The sequence below is a fragment of the Rutilus rutilus genome (genome assembly GCF_951802725.1).
Source record: "Rutilus rutilus genome assembly, chromosome: 21".
Classification (NCBI taxonomy): domain Eukaryota; kingdom Metazoa; phylum Chordata; class Actinopteri; order Cypriniformes; family Leuciscidae; genus Rutilus; species Rutilus rutilus.
Window position 1 is genome coordinate 31,374,507 of NC_140226.1, and position 18,406 is coordinate 31,392,912.

General features: G+C 38.0%; 1 protein-coding gene across 1 annotated transcript in view; it reads left to right on the forward strand.

Moving 5' to 3' along the window:
- Window positions 1-18,406, forward strand: part of alk (ALK receptor tyrosine kinase) — a 394,553-nt gene that overhangs the window by 321,918 nt on the left and 54,229 nt on the right. Inside the window, exons 6-8 of the mRNA XM_084393327.1 lie at window positions 12,366-12,491; window positions 16,859-16,993; window positions 17,228-17,328. Coding sequence (XP_084249453.1) covers window positions 12,366-12,491; window positions 16,859-16,993; window positions 17,228-17,328 — 362 coding nt within the window. The remainder of the gene's footprint in view (window positions 1-12,365; window positions 12,492-16,858; window positions 16,994-17,227; window positions 17,329-18,406) is intronic.

The window sequence follows — 18,406 nt, forward strand, 5'->3', positions numbered from 1 at the left end:
GAGCAAAAACGTGTCGTTTTTGTGTGTCCATTTAAATGCAAATGAGCTGCTGCTCCCGGCACAGAGGGCGGAGCTTCAAGAGCTTGTGTGTACCTTACACAGACACACACTGAAAATTTCAAAAAACTTTTAGCCTTTTATGTTCAAACAGGAGTCAGACAAAGATGGAGACTCAAGAAGTGACAACATGTAGAATGCAACAGGAAATTTCTGAATAGTTATTTGATGAATTTATGTTACTGGTGTGGATTTAACTATCTTCTAGTCATTGATAAATCATGTAATCTATAAATCGTGTTCCCGGGGGCGGGGTTTATGTAAATTTTAGGGTTAGTGATGTCAATAACCCATGAAGAAGCTCATTGTAGTCCCTACCAGCCGTTTGTTGTAGTCCTTAAAAAGCGATTTCTGTCAAAGAAAATATCTACCTTTGCTTTGAACTTTGAGTGTCATAACTTTGCAGATGTTGTTAATGCTCAAACAGCAACATTACACACTAACTAAAGTTAAAAAAAGTGAAATCATAATCAACCACCCCTTTAAGAAGATCCATTAAACGCATAGTAAAGTTTCGTGCAGATGATGTCATGGAAATTATGATAATTGTTGATGATGAAGAAGGCCAGAAGCCAGAGCAGACTTCATCAGAATATTCCTTGTGAAAAATAAGTGTGCTTAACTGTGTTGAATGTGCATTTGTAGTGTACTGCAAATCTTAAAAGTATTTTTTTTTTCACTGACATTATGATATTATGATAATAATAGACCACTTAAGTGTCCTTAAAGAGAGCACACTTTCATGACTATGTTTCTTAACACAATTATGTACACATTTAAAAAGTGCATTGTGTGTATTTCAAAAGGCATTGAAATGTTTGTAGTGTGTGTACGCAATTTCGGGATTTATAAAAAATAAACTAGGCATAAATACATGCACTTTCCAAATGAAACTGGACAAGTGTGAATGCATCTGGTTTATAAAACCACATATGTAAATTTCACTTCTCCCAAAATGTTAAAACATGAACATGTGAGAGCTTGTTATTGGCTATATGACATGTTATAGCCATGACATCACTACTGCAATGCATACACATCGCAGCAGATTAGTAGCGGAGTATCTCTTCAAAAAGCCGAAACTGTCGCAAGTGGCGCTCAAAACACAATCATCTTCATTAAAAGTAGTGAGTTATCCTACCAGTGCTGATGCCGCTTTCTCTCTAATTGTGATCTTTGATCTAGAAATTAGCTGATGATAAATAAAATGCAGCTCATATCTGTTGCTTTTGTTCACATGAAGTCCATTGATTTTGCATTTAGCGCGGAAATTGAAGATTTATGTTAGTTTTGCAGAGACACATTTATGTGGCCAAGTGTAAGTGCAACCATTTTAACAAACCAGATCAATAGAAGTGGGCCAATTGACTGTTAACTTTATTAGGAACTGCATCATATAATACACGACAAGGACAATAATCTGACCCTTGCTGTTAGCCGGTCGTAAGTGACATGAGTGGCGTAAATCAAAGACATCCAAGAGCTCCATTAAAGTGATATAATCTAATAATGATGGAGGTATTTGTGTACTTTTTTTTTTTTTCTGTCCATCCAAAATTAATAAGAAGCTATATCTTCACCATAACTCAACAAAGTGGAACAAACAATTCAGCTTGAGAACGTCACCAGCCACATAACCTCACAATGCTCTTGCTGTCAAATATCATTGCAGGGATGGCTGCTGTTTCGACTCTTAGACCAATACAAGATCAATTGTTGTGCACAAATCACATTTTAAAAGCCAGGAAAGTATTTGTGATATTTTCCTTTCATTTACCAACCAGTAAAATGTCACCGTAATAAATGTTTAGCCCACTGGCCTGGCCCAACTGTTTGTATAAATCAACAGTAGCAGATGATCTTGGACTGAGCTTCGCTTTAGGTACAGAGCATAGTGAAAGAAAAGTCTGAAAAAAAATTAAATAAATAATGTGCAGTTTTACAAACAAACTATACAGGCCATGGGGGTCTACAGATTGTCGCTAAATTGGTAATTCAAGTCATGACTCGTAGGGCCATTCACACTGACAGCAATTTGCTGCGACAAAGTGACTGGAAATCATTTATTTTCAATGAGAGTTGGCAATCTGAGGCCCATCAGCGAGTTGGTAATGTGAAAGAGTTGAGCAGAGTTCAGCTTTATGTAAATGAGAAGTGATGCGATGTGGCAACTACCAATGGGTGTGCAGAGAGTGAATTCCTTTTGTGTATTTGTTTCTTTCGTTCTTGTACCATTTGTAAGTATGTTGTGTTAGTATGAATACTAATAATATAAATGTAAAAAAAAAAAAGTAATAATAATCAACTCCAATCTACAGTCATTTAAGACATCTAGGAAATGTATTCATTTCAGTCCACTCCTATCTGTTCTCATCCCATCTACACCAGCCCTCATCCTCTCCCACCGTTCCTGCCCTGTAGGCATTCATGTCTGAAATTTTCAAATGTTTTGTTCTCATTTCAAAGAGTACAAATTATCTGCAAAAATCAGCATTTTTTTAAAAACCTATTTTGCCCCAGGTTCTCCACAGCGATTTTTAGAAAGTCTACCATTGACAGAGCAGATCGTCACTGATCTAACATACATTAGAGATCTCTTCCAGAGAACCCGGTTTTGATGTTTTTCCAGGAGTGAGGTCAGGCTGTGTAGGTGGCACTTACATTTATTTCCTGTGATAGAAAGACAAAAGCATCATAAAATTATTAAAGTTACCACACTTGACATTTTCCACTGACTTTCATTTCATCTTGAGAAATACCTTGAAAAGAAAAGGAAATGTTTGGTCATACCAAAAGGAATTATTTGTATTTTTTTTGGTTTACAAACAGTAGGGACGGTTCACCCTACAATGAAAAAATCTCACCCTCATGTCAGTTCGCCTTATGACTTTCTTTGTCATTTTTTTTTATTTATTTTTTTTTTTTTTATGAATATCCTAACCACTTTACAAGCAAACAAATTTGTCACTCTCTAGAAAAAAATATATAATAATAATAAAATAAAAGTGGTCCATACTATATATTTGTATTGAGAGATAGACCAAACCTTAAGTCATTACTCAATTAAAATCCATGCTACGGTTTCCTAGACTAATCTGGTTCTCAAAGTTATTTTATGAATTCAGAAGACCTGGCATATGAACTATTTTTATGTTACTTGTGCAGTCTTTTTGAAGCTTGAAGTTCCAGTCCCCTTTTATTGTAATTACATGGAAGTGCATTTTCTCTTTTTCTGTCAAAAAGAAAGTCACTGGAATTGCCTGGAATGAAGGTGAGTAAATTATGACAGTATAGTCCTTTTTTGGTGAACTAGTTCATTTAAAGTTGAATCTGACTGTCCTTCTAGGTTTTCTAATCAGTTGCATATATACATCACACTGTAAGAGAGCATCATGGATCTACTCTCCCAGCCATTTCTGGATTATTCAAGCCCTTTTTCTTTAATCTCTGGAGTCTCTTTCTCAATCATCTTTGAAAGGCAGCTGTAATGTGACTTTCCAGCTTTGCCAAGCACCAGGGAAACATCAAGGAACAGGGCCACCATAGAATCAAAGGGCCTTTATACCTCCAAGACATCATGAAGCAGACAGACTTGCCTCCCATCTTTCTCGGACATCCTTTGATATAAAGACACTGACCTTTTGGATACTAGCAAGGTCTGAAACCATGACTGTCATGTGAGACGTTATATATCCTGTGAATGTATAGCCTCAGGGTTCGACATTGTTTTTTAGTCATGCATCCAAAAAAACACCTATGTATGGCAGTTTTGCAGATGTCCAGAGTCATGATTCATATATTATAGTAAATAAGAGATGTCTGCAAAAGGGAGTTATGTTTGAAAAGAGATGGTAACAGAAAGAAACAAGCTATCAAACTTAACATACAAAGACGTGGTCATGCAACATTCAATACCTGCCAGACCACGTCTCTGATAAACTTTAGAGTTTTGATAGTAAAAGGGGGGAAAAAGTTTCAGGTAAAAGTTGTTTGAAGACTCAGAAGTTGCATAGTCAATAATGTTTTCTTGAGTAGACGTTTGGATGTCTCTAAATGAGTTAAATAAATTGTATGCCTAGTCGTGCTCCAGGAGGGCCACTATTCTGAGTTTTACTCCAATTAACCGCACTTAAAACAACAAATCAAGGTCTAAGGGATTACTAAAGATTTCCAGGCAAGTGTGTTGGGTCAGGTTGGAACTAATCTCTGCAAGACATTGTCCCTCCAGGACCAGGACTGTGTGTTTTTTTTTTTGTTTTTTTTTTTACTTTGCAATTTCTAATAAAGTTACTGACCAACTCACCAAAGTAACTAAGCTCATTTTTCTTACAATATCTGGATTAAGTAGTCCAGTCACCGTAGCATTATGTCAGTCAAATTCAGCAAGTTCCTCTGAGAAATTCTGTGAGGCTCAGACAGAGATTTAGTTTGTTACTTAATGAATATCTTAGAGAGATAGCAGTGTCATTAATCAGACTGACCTGGGCTGCGTTTCTCAAAAGCATTGAGCGCTAAATTGATCATAGTGACCAAACCCAGCCCTGATTTGTTGAGTTTTCAAAATTTGTTAAAAAATGATTTGCATTCTCAGAATTCAAAATGTTCCCTTTCAGATAACTACTCTCACTGCAGAGCAACAGTTTGATGGGACTTTTGCAGAGAAAGTTAGTTAAAGCTACATTGTTGACAATAATTGGTCAATAATTTGGTTCAATGAACAGTTGGTGTTTTAATTGCAACCGGGAATGAAGAATGCACATTAGGGATGTATAACGTGATATCAAGCTTGTAATGCATTGGCCAATAATCTGCATTCACATGCTTCCATAGAGTAACCTTGTTCCTGGACGTCTCCCTTATCTGACCCATCCATATACGGACTTGGAATCTCCGCTAATGAGCAGATGATTTGTTTCAGGTGTGTTTGATTAGGAAGAGTTTGAAAATGGGTATAGAACAGGGTTGGGAAACCCTGGAATATAATATAGTTTCTGGCCTTAGGAACTACACAGTTGCAAACATGTAGAAGTCAGTACACAAGTAGTTACACAGTGAGCAAGGCGTCACCGTTCTAACATACATGCTCTGGCTTTTATATTGTCTTACAGGAACACATAACAACTTTTACCAATAAGAGCTTTGGTGTATCAGCTCACTTTGTTTTCCTCACTGGCTTGTCCCTTTTGATGTGTCTCCTCCTCTAATACAGCAGCCCCAAAATGTCCCAAAAACAGACAAAGAAATTGAACCAGTTATTTCATTGCATGCTTTTGCCCCTCGGGCTCTGTGGAATAATCTGACAAAGACAAATGATGGCAAGGTCCTTCCTCGGCCAATCAAGCATGGGGCTGAACAGTTCGTTGAGCTCCTAAATGGATGCCCCCCCAATTTGTCTGTTGTCCTAAGGGAGAGTAGGGTGTAATTCAAGGGCATTAACTTTACCGGCTCTCCCTGCAGATCAGACACATTGGCTTGGACGGCCTTAACTAACACAGGGTGCGCTTCTGAAATTCTCAATCCATTCCTAGAGGCCTGTGTGGAAATCTCATGGCCAGGGCTGATCATTTACTATTTGATAGGGACCAAGCATTCTTGAAACTGAAAGCGAGCTTCACATTTTCATATAATCATTTCATATAATTCAGTGGGATAAAGGTAAACAGATTGGATTGCTGTCTATGATGAAGAGCTCAGGCATAAGGCTTGAGCTCTAAATTCCCCTTGGGCTACTTTAATTAATGAAGGAAATATTAAAGGTGGTGTTAATACATTGATTTGCAGGATAAGAAGAGCATGCTTTTCCCAAACTTTTGGTACTTTTGATATGACCAGAAGTGATGACTTCCAGTTTGCTAAATTAGATGTAATACAGACGAATTCATTAGATATACTCCAGCTCCAGAGTCCAGCTTCCCTTCCAATGCAGCGATCGACATCCTGTCCTCGGGAGGAGCCCCGAATGAAACGGCTGGTCGGTCCACTACAGAGGGACCAGCATGTTCAGTAGGGAGCTCCACCGGCTGCGGTGTGACAGAGGAGTGAGAGGACCACAGGGACTGGTTACCGGGTGGGGAAGCCCTCACTGTGATCCTCAGATCACCCATCCCACACGGCGCAGTAGTTCTCTTCTGGGGTGGGCCAGAAGGGGGCGCTAGAGCGGGGCATGGGAATGGGGACTCCACCTTCACGGATGAAGGCGAGTCTCGATCTCAACACCGAGATAGTCATGTTCCCGCAATGAGAACATGAACCATGCACAAAAGCTGCTTCAATTTGCTTAATTCCCAAACATGTGATGCATCTATTGTGACCGTCTGCTGGAGACAGGGAACGACCGCATCCAGAAACTCACGGGTGGAATGACATCTTGAAGAAGACGCAGACACACCCGTGTTGCTCTTTCAGGAAATGGGACTCTCACCAGTGCCGGAGCACACAGGGAATGACCGCGGCAACACTGACAGGGGATGGTGCAGCCTGTACCAGTGAAGCACTCACTTATTCGCCCTCTAACCACGCGTCAAACAATCAAACAAACACAAAGAGAATGCTGTTGAAACAGCAGTTGAGAGCTCAGAAGCTCGCGATCGCCGCTGCACTCACGCTGTAGAACCACCAGCACCGGGAGAGCCTTCCAGAAGAAGCAGCGACACACTCGCCCGTTGAAAGAATCAACACTCTTCAGAGACATCGACATGAAGACCAATCGGCTCCGAAGCGAAAGACAAATAGTGTGTGCATCCACTTCCGTATTTATACCCACGTTACGGGGCGGAGTGCGAGATACATTGTGCTATATATATATATAAACACAAAAACCTTTTTTAATAAATATTCAAATTTAAATAATATAATAAATTTAAATAAATAAATAAATGCATACATTTACACGCGAGCACACACAGGGTGTGAAAATGTTTCAGTGTACACACACATACGCACATATTGATTACCAATTAAAACAATATTAGGAAAAACAAAAAGGAAACACCTGAAATATATACAGTATATGAATACAATTAATTTCCATATCTGAATTGTACAAAATCAGTGTATAGCTCCTGGGGACATGATATTAATGTCTTGTAAAACAGGAATGATCCAATAAGGCTCATAACAAGGAAGGGAAATAGCTGTTGAAAGATACGGACAGAATTAAAAGGTCAGAGGAAGGAAGGAAAGAACAGATATGTGATGGAAAGGATAGTACAATGCAGGTATGAATGCAACATTAGATAATGAGATTATCAGTATAACAAACAGGTCAATGTCCTTTTCATACAAATTCTGAGTATGGGTTATACATGGGTTCACATCACTTCACCTTTTAAGCCGGGTCTGTGTATTACCATTATCTGTCTAGTCTATCTAGTCTGTCAGTTTTATTATCTACTTATTTTATAAGAGCAGGCTCCAACCAGCAAGCATATACCACTTTGCAGTTTTGTATTCTGAAAATCTTTCAGCAATGTAAGGACATCAGCAATGTGCAATGATCTTGAAGATACTCTTAATTTGCTTCTTTTGTCTGGTCCCATTAGGCAGATTTTCAGAATCAGGACAAAGTAGGTCTCTGCTCTTTTTTATAAACATATATATTATTGCGCTTAATGCTAGGAGAAAAGCACAGAGCGTCATATATGAGTCAGAGTACTCACTGTAATCCTGTTTTGAGACAACGCATTTCAAACTAGCTTAGTCGTATCTGTGTGCAACACAGGCTGTGATCTTATGCTATAACGAACATACACAGACCTGTACCCTTCACATCCAATATGTTTACCATTCACCTTCACATCACTTTTGCTGTCTTTGTTGAATGATGATAAACTTGCATATTTAATCAAGGCCAAAGTGGCTCCAAAGAAAGCCTTCAATTACTAATACATTTCAGTGGCTAGTGCTTAATTACCTGCTTTGAAGCACAAAACAAACTATTTTATCATTGGCTAGCTAGTTGCTAACCCTTCAGAAATTTATAGGTTGTGATACAGATGTGAAATAGGTCTCTTGTTGCTTATTTAACTTTTTTTCACTTTTTATGTTGAGGCATTTTTAAAAATGCATGAACTTAGCATGCTGTGTGGCCTACTTCTTGCTACACAACAAAGATGGAGGAAATGGAGTCTGAAACCGAGTTTCCAACCATCTTGCTGTGACCTTCATAGGCAATGTGTTTCTGAAGGGGTCATTACATTCTCATTCTGTTGGTAATCATTCTTGTTGTTTGAGAGAGAATATAAAAATGACTTCAAATAGTTCCTCTTTGACTACAACTGGAGCTCTGAGCTCATTTGACTCTATTTGCTGTGAACAAATACTTTTAAAAATAATAATTAAATCACATTACATTAATTTAAACATATATCAATCATATTTTTTAAATAGTTTTTCACAAACATGAACATATTTGTAATGAAAAATGTCAGTCTTTAGCTTTCATTCGATGCAGGACTTGCAGCAATCTGTATGCATGATTACAAAAACAACCATTTTATCAATCATAATGCATGCTTGAAATGTGTGACTTGACCTTGAAGGATTTTTGTAGCGGAAACAATATTTCAGAGCCTGATTTTTGGTGACAGCACATCCTCCATGCAGTGTTTACAAGGGTTAGTATTCGTGCCGCAGAGCCTGTGAACCTCCATGATGGTCATTAAGCTTTTTCCCCATGTGCAGTGACAGATTGAGCATCTTTTATCTTAGCTTAGCTTTCAGCTCACTGATATGAATGTTGTCCCGCCAGTGGTATGACTCACTGTTACGGCTGGCTGTCAAATGTCTGCCGTACAATCATTAAATCATTTTAGCACTCGCACACCGACGCTAGTCCGGCATATCCATCACATCTTTGTTCTTTCATCACAAAGCCGAGCTGCATCAGAGCAGATTGGTGTATTAACACCTCCTCGACTTTTGTTTCTCCTCTTTTTTTTCTTTTCTCGCCATAGACTCATGCACAGCGTTTGATTAAAAAGACTATTCGTTTTTTTGTATTATTATTATTTTTCTTTAGCAAGGGTCCCATGCTGAGATGTGAAGCAGGGCTATTAATTACTATGCCAATTACATGAAGTGATGGTTGTCGCTCAACGCATGTAAATGTGGCTGCAGTTGCAAGTCACAATTTGACACAATACCAGGAGATAAATGAAAACGAGTCAGATGGGTTATAAAAAAAAAAAATAAAAAAAAAAATCCATTCCTGGCCGAGAGTGAAAGAGAGTAAATGAACAAAAAAACAAATTCTCATAAAAGCACAATGTTCACCCAGCATCTCTTTTACCAGGAATTGTGATTGTTGCAGCTCAGGTTACAACTACCATAGACAAGTTGATACATGTGCATCTCCTCAATAAGTGTTTGATAGATTTAGAGAACGGTTATTAAAATCGTCCCTTTGGTTCCCTGAATTTAATTTTATCTTTTATTTCTTTGTGAAAAATAATTTGTCTGTATTATATGCATTGCATTGAAAGTTTACTTTTACTGTATTCCAAACTAAATGCATGTTTATAAAATAACAGTAGATAGTATAAATGAAATAAAAGGCCACTTATGAGAATACACTTTAATTACTGTTTCTAAACACACTCAAGTACTCTTTTAAAACATGCATTATAATGTTATTTTTTAAATTGCACATTTTAAATAAAGTATTTTTAGTTTATTTTAAATAACTTTTAAAATACTTTATCATAATTGTATAACCATAGTGTGTTCTAAATGATATTATGATATTATATTGTAAATGTTCTAAATTGCAACTTTATCATTACAAATGTGTAATTACAAATATGTTTTAATGTATGACATGCAAGTTTCAGTAGAAATTACATTAAAGTATAATTTAGTTTTCCAGAAATGCTCTTAAGTAGCCTACATTCGGCAGTAATTTTGCCATATTTTAAATACTTTTATTTTTGCTGTGGTGTCAAAATCCATACAGAGCAATACTTTTCAACCTTTACAGACCCAGAGACCAGGATTGTGTTAGTTGTCTACTTCAGTAGTATCAATCGATGGAATCAACTCCTCAAGTTCAGAAATATTTAACGAGGACTGGGTCATGATTAAAGGTGAACTAAATAACTTTTTTTACCTTAACTGAACAGCTTCGGAGTCATTGGAATGGTTATATTACTTATTTCGGGTTGAATGGTGGTTGTTTCGCACCCCCCTGGTGCCCGTGAGCGGAAAATACGCACTTGCAACTTTGGGGCGGCGGGCCACCGGCCACCGTGTCAGGAAGTATCGCGTGATATCAGGTCTCGCGATGTAAACAATTGCTTTACGGCCAAAAGAAATCTGCTAAAATGCCGTCATTATTGCGCTCCCTCACGCTGTCCGAACCCGAATGAAGAAGACGTTTTAAAGAATGTCCCGTCTGCTTTGATGTCGTTGATCTGCTAGCCTCTGGTGTCTGAGAATAGCCAACGAGTTTTTACAACAGTGTTGTCAAATATCTATTCCGAAGCTGTGGGGGGAGCTCTAGAGAGAAACCTGCGAGCAAAAAGCGAGAATACAGCGTAGAAATCCCGAAGCTACTGAATGCAGCTTTAAGAGTAAACGACTGTGGTCATTATCACACTCAATATAGCTTTTGTCCAACAATAAATAAAAGCAGGATTCATGTACTTCCCAACATCTGCACCAAGCATTGATGTAACAGCAAGACTTCATCAAATTTCATCATCATTTTAACTCATATTTGAGTTACCCTCTGAAGTATGTGATTGGTCCTTAGAATGCTAATTCATGGTTTGAGTCACTGGTTTCTTAAAAAAAGAAGTCATTGCAACAAGTCTCACTTTATATTAAAAGGGACAGTTCACCCAAAAATTAAAATTATGTCATCATCAATTCACCCTTTATGTTGTTCAAAACCTGTATGAGTTTCTTTCTTCTGTTGAACTAAAACTAATATATATAAAAAAAAAAAAAAAGGTTGGTAACCAGACAGTTGACGTTAGCCTTTGACTTCCATGGTATTTTTTCCCCCTACCGTCATCTGTCTGGTTACCAGCATTCTTCAAAATATCTTCTTTTGTGTTCAACAGAAGAAAGAAATTCATTCAGGTTTGGAACAACAAATTCTATTGGTGTCGACTGCTAAAATATTAGAAAGACCTACACCAAATGTTGGATATTTAGTTACATGCTTGTCTTGATTTCAAGTCGCTGAAGCATTATCATCTCAGATAAACATCTTTTGTCATGTGTCTTCCCAACACTATCTGTCACCACTCAGATCAAGGGTGTGTTATGCCTCTGTAGCCGCCAGTGATAAAAATCACATCTCACCCCATGTTTTTTAAAGAAGGAAGTAAGCGAATCACATCAGTGAGCGTATTATTTTCTTTTTTTTCTTTTCTGTACAATCACTCTCTTTATCACTGTCAGCAGTCTGATGAACCCCTGGTGAGCGCGGTCCGTTTGTACAGCTCTGCGACTGCCTTCCATTTGCATAGATATGCAAACCCCAGTTACATCTCGTTGTGTTCGCTGTGATGCTATCAGACTCAACTCACATAAATCCATTCGCCACATGCTACTTATCTGGGCCATTGTTCCGTCCTACATATTCTAAAGCGTGTTAAGCTCGCGCTCCATATGCAAAAAGAAAAAAAAAAATACATATGGCGCCACAGTAAAATGATCCATATCTCGTCCCACAAAACAGGGCAGGAGTTGTATATGTTCATATTAAAATGTTATCTGAGACATCTCTTCAGAGCTGTGCTTGAGGTCTCATTACATTAACACATTTTTTAGAGCGTCTATTGTATCTTCAGTGGGCAGGAAAGAGCTCTTTGTGTTTTCATTTGTTGATAGCCTTTGTCAGTATCCTTTCCTGTCGTTGAAGCCATAAAACAAGAGACTGCTGAGAGCCGTTGCCTCTTTTATGTCTTCTTTCTGCCTCATTTAGTTTCACAAAGTGCTGAATTTACTTGATGTCTTTGTGTTTGTTTGCACAGAAGCTTTTAATGTAACTCTCTGATTTACTTTCTTGGTGGGAAAGTCAATCGGAAAGACATAAAGTAAACCTCTCCGGAGTAACCTGTTGCACCTAATGTCTGGTTGTAAAAGAAGATATAGGAGAAAAACGGGGTAAAAGTGGGCTAACGGTAATGATCGGCGCTGCTTGTGCAAATGTTACATCTTAAGCAGGGGTGACCCTTGTATCAGAGACTTACTGGGATTGAAATTCTGCTTTATCACCATTGTGCCCTTGAGGGATTATTCCTTGGTTCCTTGGTGACAGCCGTGTCTGTAATTGGCGTCTCTTGTCTTTCTCCTCTCAGGAACCTCTCAAAACGTCACTCTCCGGGGTCGCTATCACTGCAGAGGGGGTCGCCAGATCAACGTGAGCCAGCTGTGTGACTTCAACCCTGACTGTCCACAAGGGGACGATGAGGGAGAACATTGCCGTGAGTATTAGTGCCGTCCATTTGGAGGACGAGACAGCAGACGGGGGCTCAGGAGGTCAGCAGTCACTCTTTAATGAGAGCCCATTATATAACAGAAGTTGTGTTTATTGGACGTTGTAGGAGTTGTTCTGCTTCAGTGACCAGTGTCATCCCAGACACGCTCTTTCTCAATAAAGAAAAAAATGGTATACTGTATCCCCATATATATATATATATTTCTTAGATTTTTTTTTGTCTTACGCTAATTAACTATATTTATGCATAGTTTGAAATAATGGCTGAAAGTATGACCGCTTGTGTCCGCCATGGAATAAAACAATTTAAAAGATAAATGCAACTTTTTATTTCACAAATCTTGTGAAAATTTTCACAATTGCGAGTTACAAAGTCAGTATTGTGAGATTCGTACTTTTTTTCCCTCTCAATTCCGAGTTTATATCTCGCAATGCGGACTTTTTTTCACCATGTACTCGCAATTGTTAGTTATAAAGTCAAATTCTGACATAAAAAAATAAATAACAAATTCTAAGAATTGCAAGTTTATATCTCACAATTATGACTTTATAGCTTGCAATTCCAAGTTTATGTCATGCAATTGCGAGAAAAAAAGTCAGAATTGTGTCAGAAAAAAACGTATTCAGTGGGTTTTATTTTTATTTTTTATTCAGTGGCAGAAACAGGCTTCCATATGTAAGGACCTATGGAATAACTGAAACCATCTGGCGAAGTGATATGGAACTGTAATGCTACTGTTATTACTTTAGCCGTGCGTTAAATAATTGCACATCTTAGAATGTCCGTCAACCAAATAGATTCAAGCATTCAACAGCCCCGTAGTATAAATATATGGCAGTCATTCAGTACTATGGTATTACGACCTGATTCGTGCACCATGTTACTGCCACAGTACTTTTTTGTAAGGGAATTGTAAATATTATAAATGTAAATTGTATAACCCTGCTGTCAGGCCTAATAACAGTAGCTGAGTGAAACTGGTACTGAAAATAGATGTAAATTAGTGGGATGAGGTGAACATACGTACTTGTGCTTGCTGCTTTAGTGGACATGCCCATTGTTTTCTCTGAATTGGGAGTTTTGACAGCATATTTCAGTCACAACATCAGAGCAACATTGTACTTTTAAACACTTTACCACTGAGCAATTTCAGTTCATATGAATCATCTCCCACATTTAGCCCATTTCCTCTGTAATTTTCTGAATTGCTCTGTCTGATGGCCCCACCTTTACCTATCATTCCCTGCTGCTTCATTTCTGCAGTCAGTGAACTCCTCTTTCCTCCAAGATCAGCTGCTCACGCTGTCCTGATCCTGTCTAGCATGATGCAGTCATTAATGACTCGCAAGCACAGCACAGATATTGCCAGAAGCTTTTCGACAGAAAACGGAGAGCTGCAATCTCATCCTGTGTCATTCAAATCGTACATTTTCGTTGTCATCTTTCCCTGCTATTGCTCTCCATGCTAATCCTCACGAGTGTGGTCACGCTGGTCGATGTGTTTACTCTCTCCTGGTTAATGGGAGTGAGTTCAGGGCTGTATCATCTCCCCTCAGCGGATGATTAGCTGATCCTACCTCACACCTCTCAGATCAATACCGTGCAGAAGCTGTAATCATATTTCTGTGGGTCCACCTACAGTGCTTCTGGACGAAAAAGAAAGCCAACATTTTGAGATTGAACAAGATTCTGAGTGTTGTTTATTGTTAGAACAAAGCTAAATGTCACAGATTATGTTCGATATGCCACCACAGATATTAATATTGATTAGCAACCTGCTAATCAGTCTTTTTCAAAACCCGTTCAGCACATTTAATTTGCACAACGAAAATTGATTGTGGCTTTAATAAACTTTGTTGCTAAGATGAAAGCGACTTCTGAAGACCAGATGAAGAGATCTGCACAGGACACCGCAGTTGTCCTAAACTTTTAAAGTGATATCAATAACATCAGGGTCATATCTCAACCTAAAATCAAAAGAATAACAATAGCTGCATATATCATTTTTCTTAATAAGTGTTTTGTTTTGTTGTCATTTCAGTAAGATTTAACATCTTTTTAAGGTTTAATATTTTTTATTAATTTTTTTTATTACAGAGCACCACACATAACATGCTGGGGGAAAACGATCATTTATTTATGTATTTAAATACAACTCCTTGTTTATTTATTCTTCAATCAATCAAACAATCAATCAAATTGGAAGACCAAAAGATTTAAGATCAGTGCAATTATGATGAAGGATGCCCCATAACTTGCCTACTCTTCTGATACACACTCAAAAATATGTACTTTTTCTTCACAAAAACAGTACATACTTTTAGGACATAGTATATGTAGGCGAATTGGCACGCAATTTAAAATTTCATCTTAAAAATCTCATCTTCAGATTATTTTTAAAATAAAATATTGATATAGACACACAAGGTCTTAAAAAAAAGAGGTTCAGACAAGGTTCTTTCAGGGAAAAGCATGAGTCTGTCAGTTTATACATTATTTATTTTTCTCTTAAAACAAGGAAAAAAGATCATTCTGTTTTCTTTATTTAATTAACTTCTTTATTTATTAACCAGACATTTCCCATAATCACTCTGTTCCCATGAATGCATCCATCCTTTTAAATGCCTTACTCTAGATTGTATGAACACCTGGAGCAAAGCTTGTAAGTTACATGCCATCAGGCAATTCATCCTCTGCAATGCAGTCGATCGGTGGAAGGCAAACATGTTTCTTCCCCCCTGTTTCTTAATGAAGGTCAGACACATCCCTGCAGCCCTTCACAGGCTTGAATGAATCGTATGTTGATGGAATGGCTTCTAATATGGCCTTCCTACTAGGGCTGGGTATTGACACAAATTTTACAATTTGATTCGATTTCGATTCACAAGCTTGCAATTTGATTCGATTTCGATTCAATGTTGATTATTTTGGATATCAGCTACAATACATGGCAAATTTTCTCAAGGAAAACAAATCTCTTAACCAATGTTGTAAACTATGGGAGTCAGCTGTAGCCTACTAAGCTTCATTTGCCTACTCTAATTTTGAAGGTAAAAATGAACTGATCTGTATACAAACACTGTATACAAACACTTAAATTACACTTTTATTTATTTTTATCAAATGTAAACATTTAAATGGTGGCTGTCATAAAAACTGGTTTATGCATTAAATATTGAAGAACATTAAAAAAGTATAATGAATATGCAATATGGTGCAAAAAATTTAGCGAAATGCTCCTCTCTCCTCGTTTTCTAGCTGACTAACGAGCTTATGGTCGCTGGATATGTTTTTTTCTGATGTAAATGTGACGTTACATGACATTTTTTACAAGCTGTTTTACTGACGTCTTTCCACGGTTGAAACGCTGATTGACCGATTCCATGTGACATGATACGGATTTCGATAAGTTGTACTCTATCTTTTAACGCACTTTCTGATGCTCATTCATGCTTATTTCGCACTGTAACTGGTATTATTAAGGCGGAAGAGAAGATCTTCGCTGCTTCTTCTCTTGAGCTGCGCCAGAGCGATCTCACGCCACAGCGCCAAAATGGTATTTATGTTTTTGAAATTCGTAAGAAAATGGACGTAATTTGAAATCTGAGACTTTGTTTCATATCAATAGTAGCCTAACAAAGCACAAAGATTATTACGATTTATTGGATGGGATGCGGGCTACAATGTTCCATTTATTCATCAACTGAAACCAGGATGACTAGCCTAATCGATTCTTGGGCTTTAAGAATCGATATCGGTTCGTAAAAATGAGAAATCTATATTTTTTACCCAGCCTACACTCTTTCTTCCCCACTCTTTACCTCAAAACAATATCCTCATCTGCACTCAGAAACACTCTCCGCTGTCCTCTTATGCCTCTTCAGACATTTAAAAATGGTCAAAGACTATTTCTCATCAAAGCGTCTAAGCTCTTACGCTGAGGGATACGATTTTTAGCACATATTTATCTTGGTTCCACTTTATTTCGATAGTCCACTTTAGACATTCTACTAACTTTAAGTAACTTTGCAACCACATGTCAACTAACTCTCATTAGAGTATTAGTAGACTGTAGTAGACTGTTAGGGTTCGGGTTAGTAGAATAAGTAGCTGCCAAGTTACTTAGTCAGTAGAATATCTGTTAGGGAGCATCAAAATAAAGAGTTAGCAGATATTAAGCAGACAGTCTACTAATACTCTAATGACAGTTAGTTGATATGTAGTTGCAAAGCTACTTATAGTTAGTAGAATGTCTAAAGTGGACTATCGAAATAAAGTGTTATCTTTTTCTATTTAATTTTTTTTCTATCAGTATTCTCAACATGTCTCATTGTCTTCTCTCACTCAACCAGGTCAGTTCCTCAACGGCAGCTATTGCTCGTTCGGGAGAGAGGATTGCAGCTGGCAGCTGGTTCCAGGAAGGGGTCCGCAATGGAGGGCCCATCCGTCCATTCCCCAAGGCCTCAGAAGCAGCTGTCCATCACCAGGTGCTCTGCCTAAACATCTTAAGTTGAAGTCTAATCAACAAGAAGACTTGCAAGCACAGGGTTGACTACTAACAGTGAAACATTTAAAACAAAGCGAAATAATTTAAGCAGACATGGTTAATAAATCATCTTTATTAAAGATTGACAATAAGCTGACTCGTTATAGTTGGTCTTTCATCTTTCATTATTCCTCTGGGTGGTTTGCTTCATGTCTTTCATCACTCTGTATGGCAGGGGCCTTGCTGGCCATCGACAGTCAGCCCAAAGGTCAGCTAGGATCAGCGCAGGTGCGAAGCCCGCTTTTCTTCTACCCCCTGCGGAACGCCCCGTGCATGGTAAGAATGGTTTCTGCATTCCGCAAGTAACCATAATGCAACGGTATCTCTGTGCAATGGGTCTCTGGATCTCTGAGGAAATGAAGTTCTGAACAGTTTCCATCGAGTCTTATTTGCAAATGCATTCTAGTCTATGCATGCATCGATCAGTGCTACACCTACAGAAGTGCTCTGAATACTGATTCGGGTTGTATAGAAGTTCGGATAACCCATCAGGAGGTAATGGCTACAGATAAAGGCCCGGGTACACTTCATTTTCCACGTTCTGCTCCATCTCACACAGGTGAGTGCTCAAGCCTTTCAAAGTACACTACTTTGGCCTTGAGCGCAAAAAGATTTGTGTTTTTAAGCTTGTTTGTACTCACACTGTCTGCACGGAGTCTACAAGCAGACAGTCTTACACGGTCTCTCCTGTTTGAAAATTACGTTGCGGAACGCGGATAGCCAAAGTATACTTTGGGCTTAAATGAAAAGAGAGAGTATAGTATGTAATGAAAATAAAATACTACTCATGCTGTTTCTTCATATGCAGCAGTGTATGTACTATAGGTGAAGTGGGAGAAAATATTCTATTTCAGTGCTTTTGCGTTAAAACAGGTGTTTCAAACCCTCCAAGTACCCTCAAATACAGTATGATGATATCCTTGTGTTCCTAAAATATGAATGCAGCTATGCAGTAAATTGTCATGTATACTATGTGAGAAGAATATTAAATGGATAGTTCACCCTAAATAAAAATGAAGTCATCATTTACCCACCCTGGTGTTGTTGTAATGCCGTATGCCCTTCTTCATAAAAGGACACAAAAGTATAACAGAATGATCCCATGCGACTCGTGTGGTATATTCAAAGTGATCTGGCGGTATACAATAAAATTAGGTGAAAAACAAACCAAGATGTAATGTATTATTTAAAAAAAAATCCTGGTCTTGTCTTGGTCTCAACACACACACTGGTCTAGGTCTTGACTTGGTCTCGGTTTAGGTGGTCTTGACTACAACACTAGTAATAGTTTAATTCATTATCATTATTATTTTCTCAAATAATTCAGTTTCACATAGATGTCCTACATTGTAGT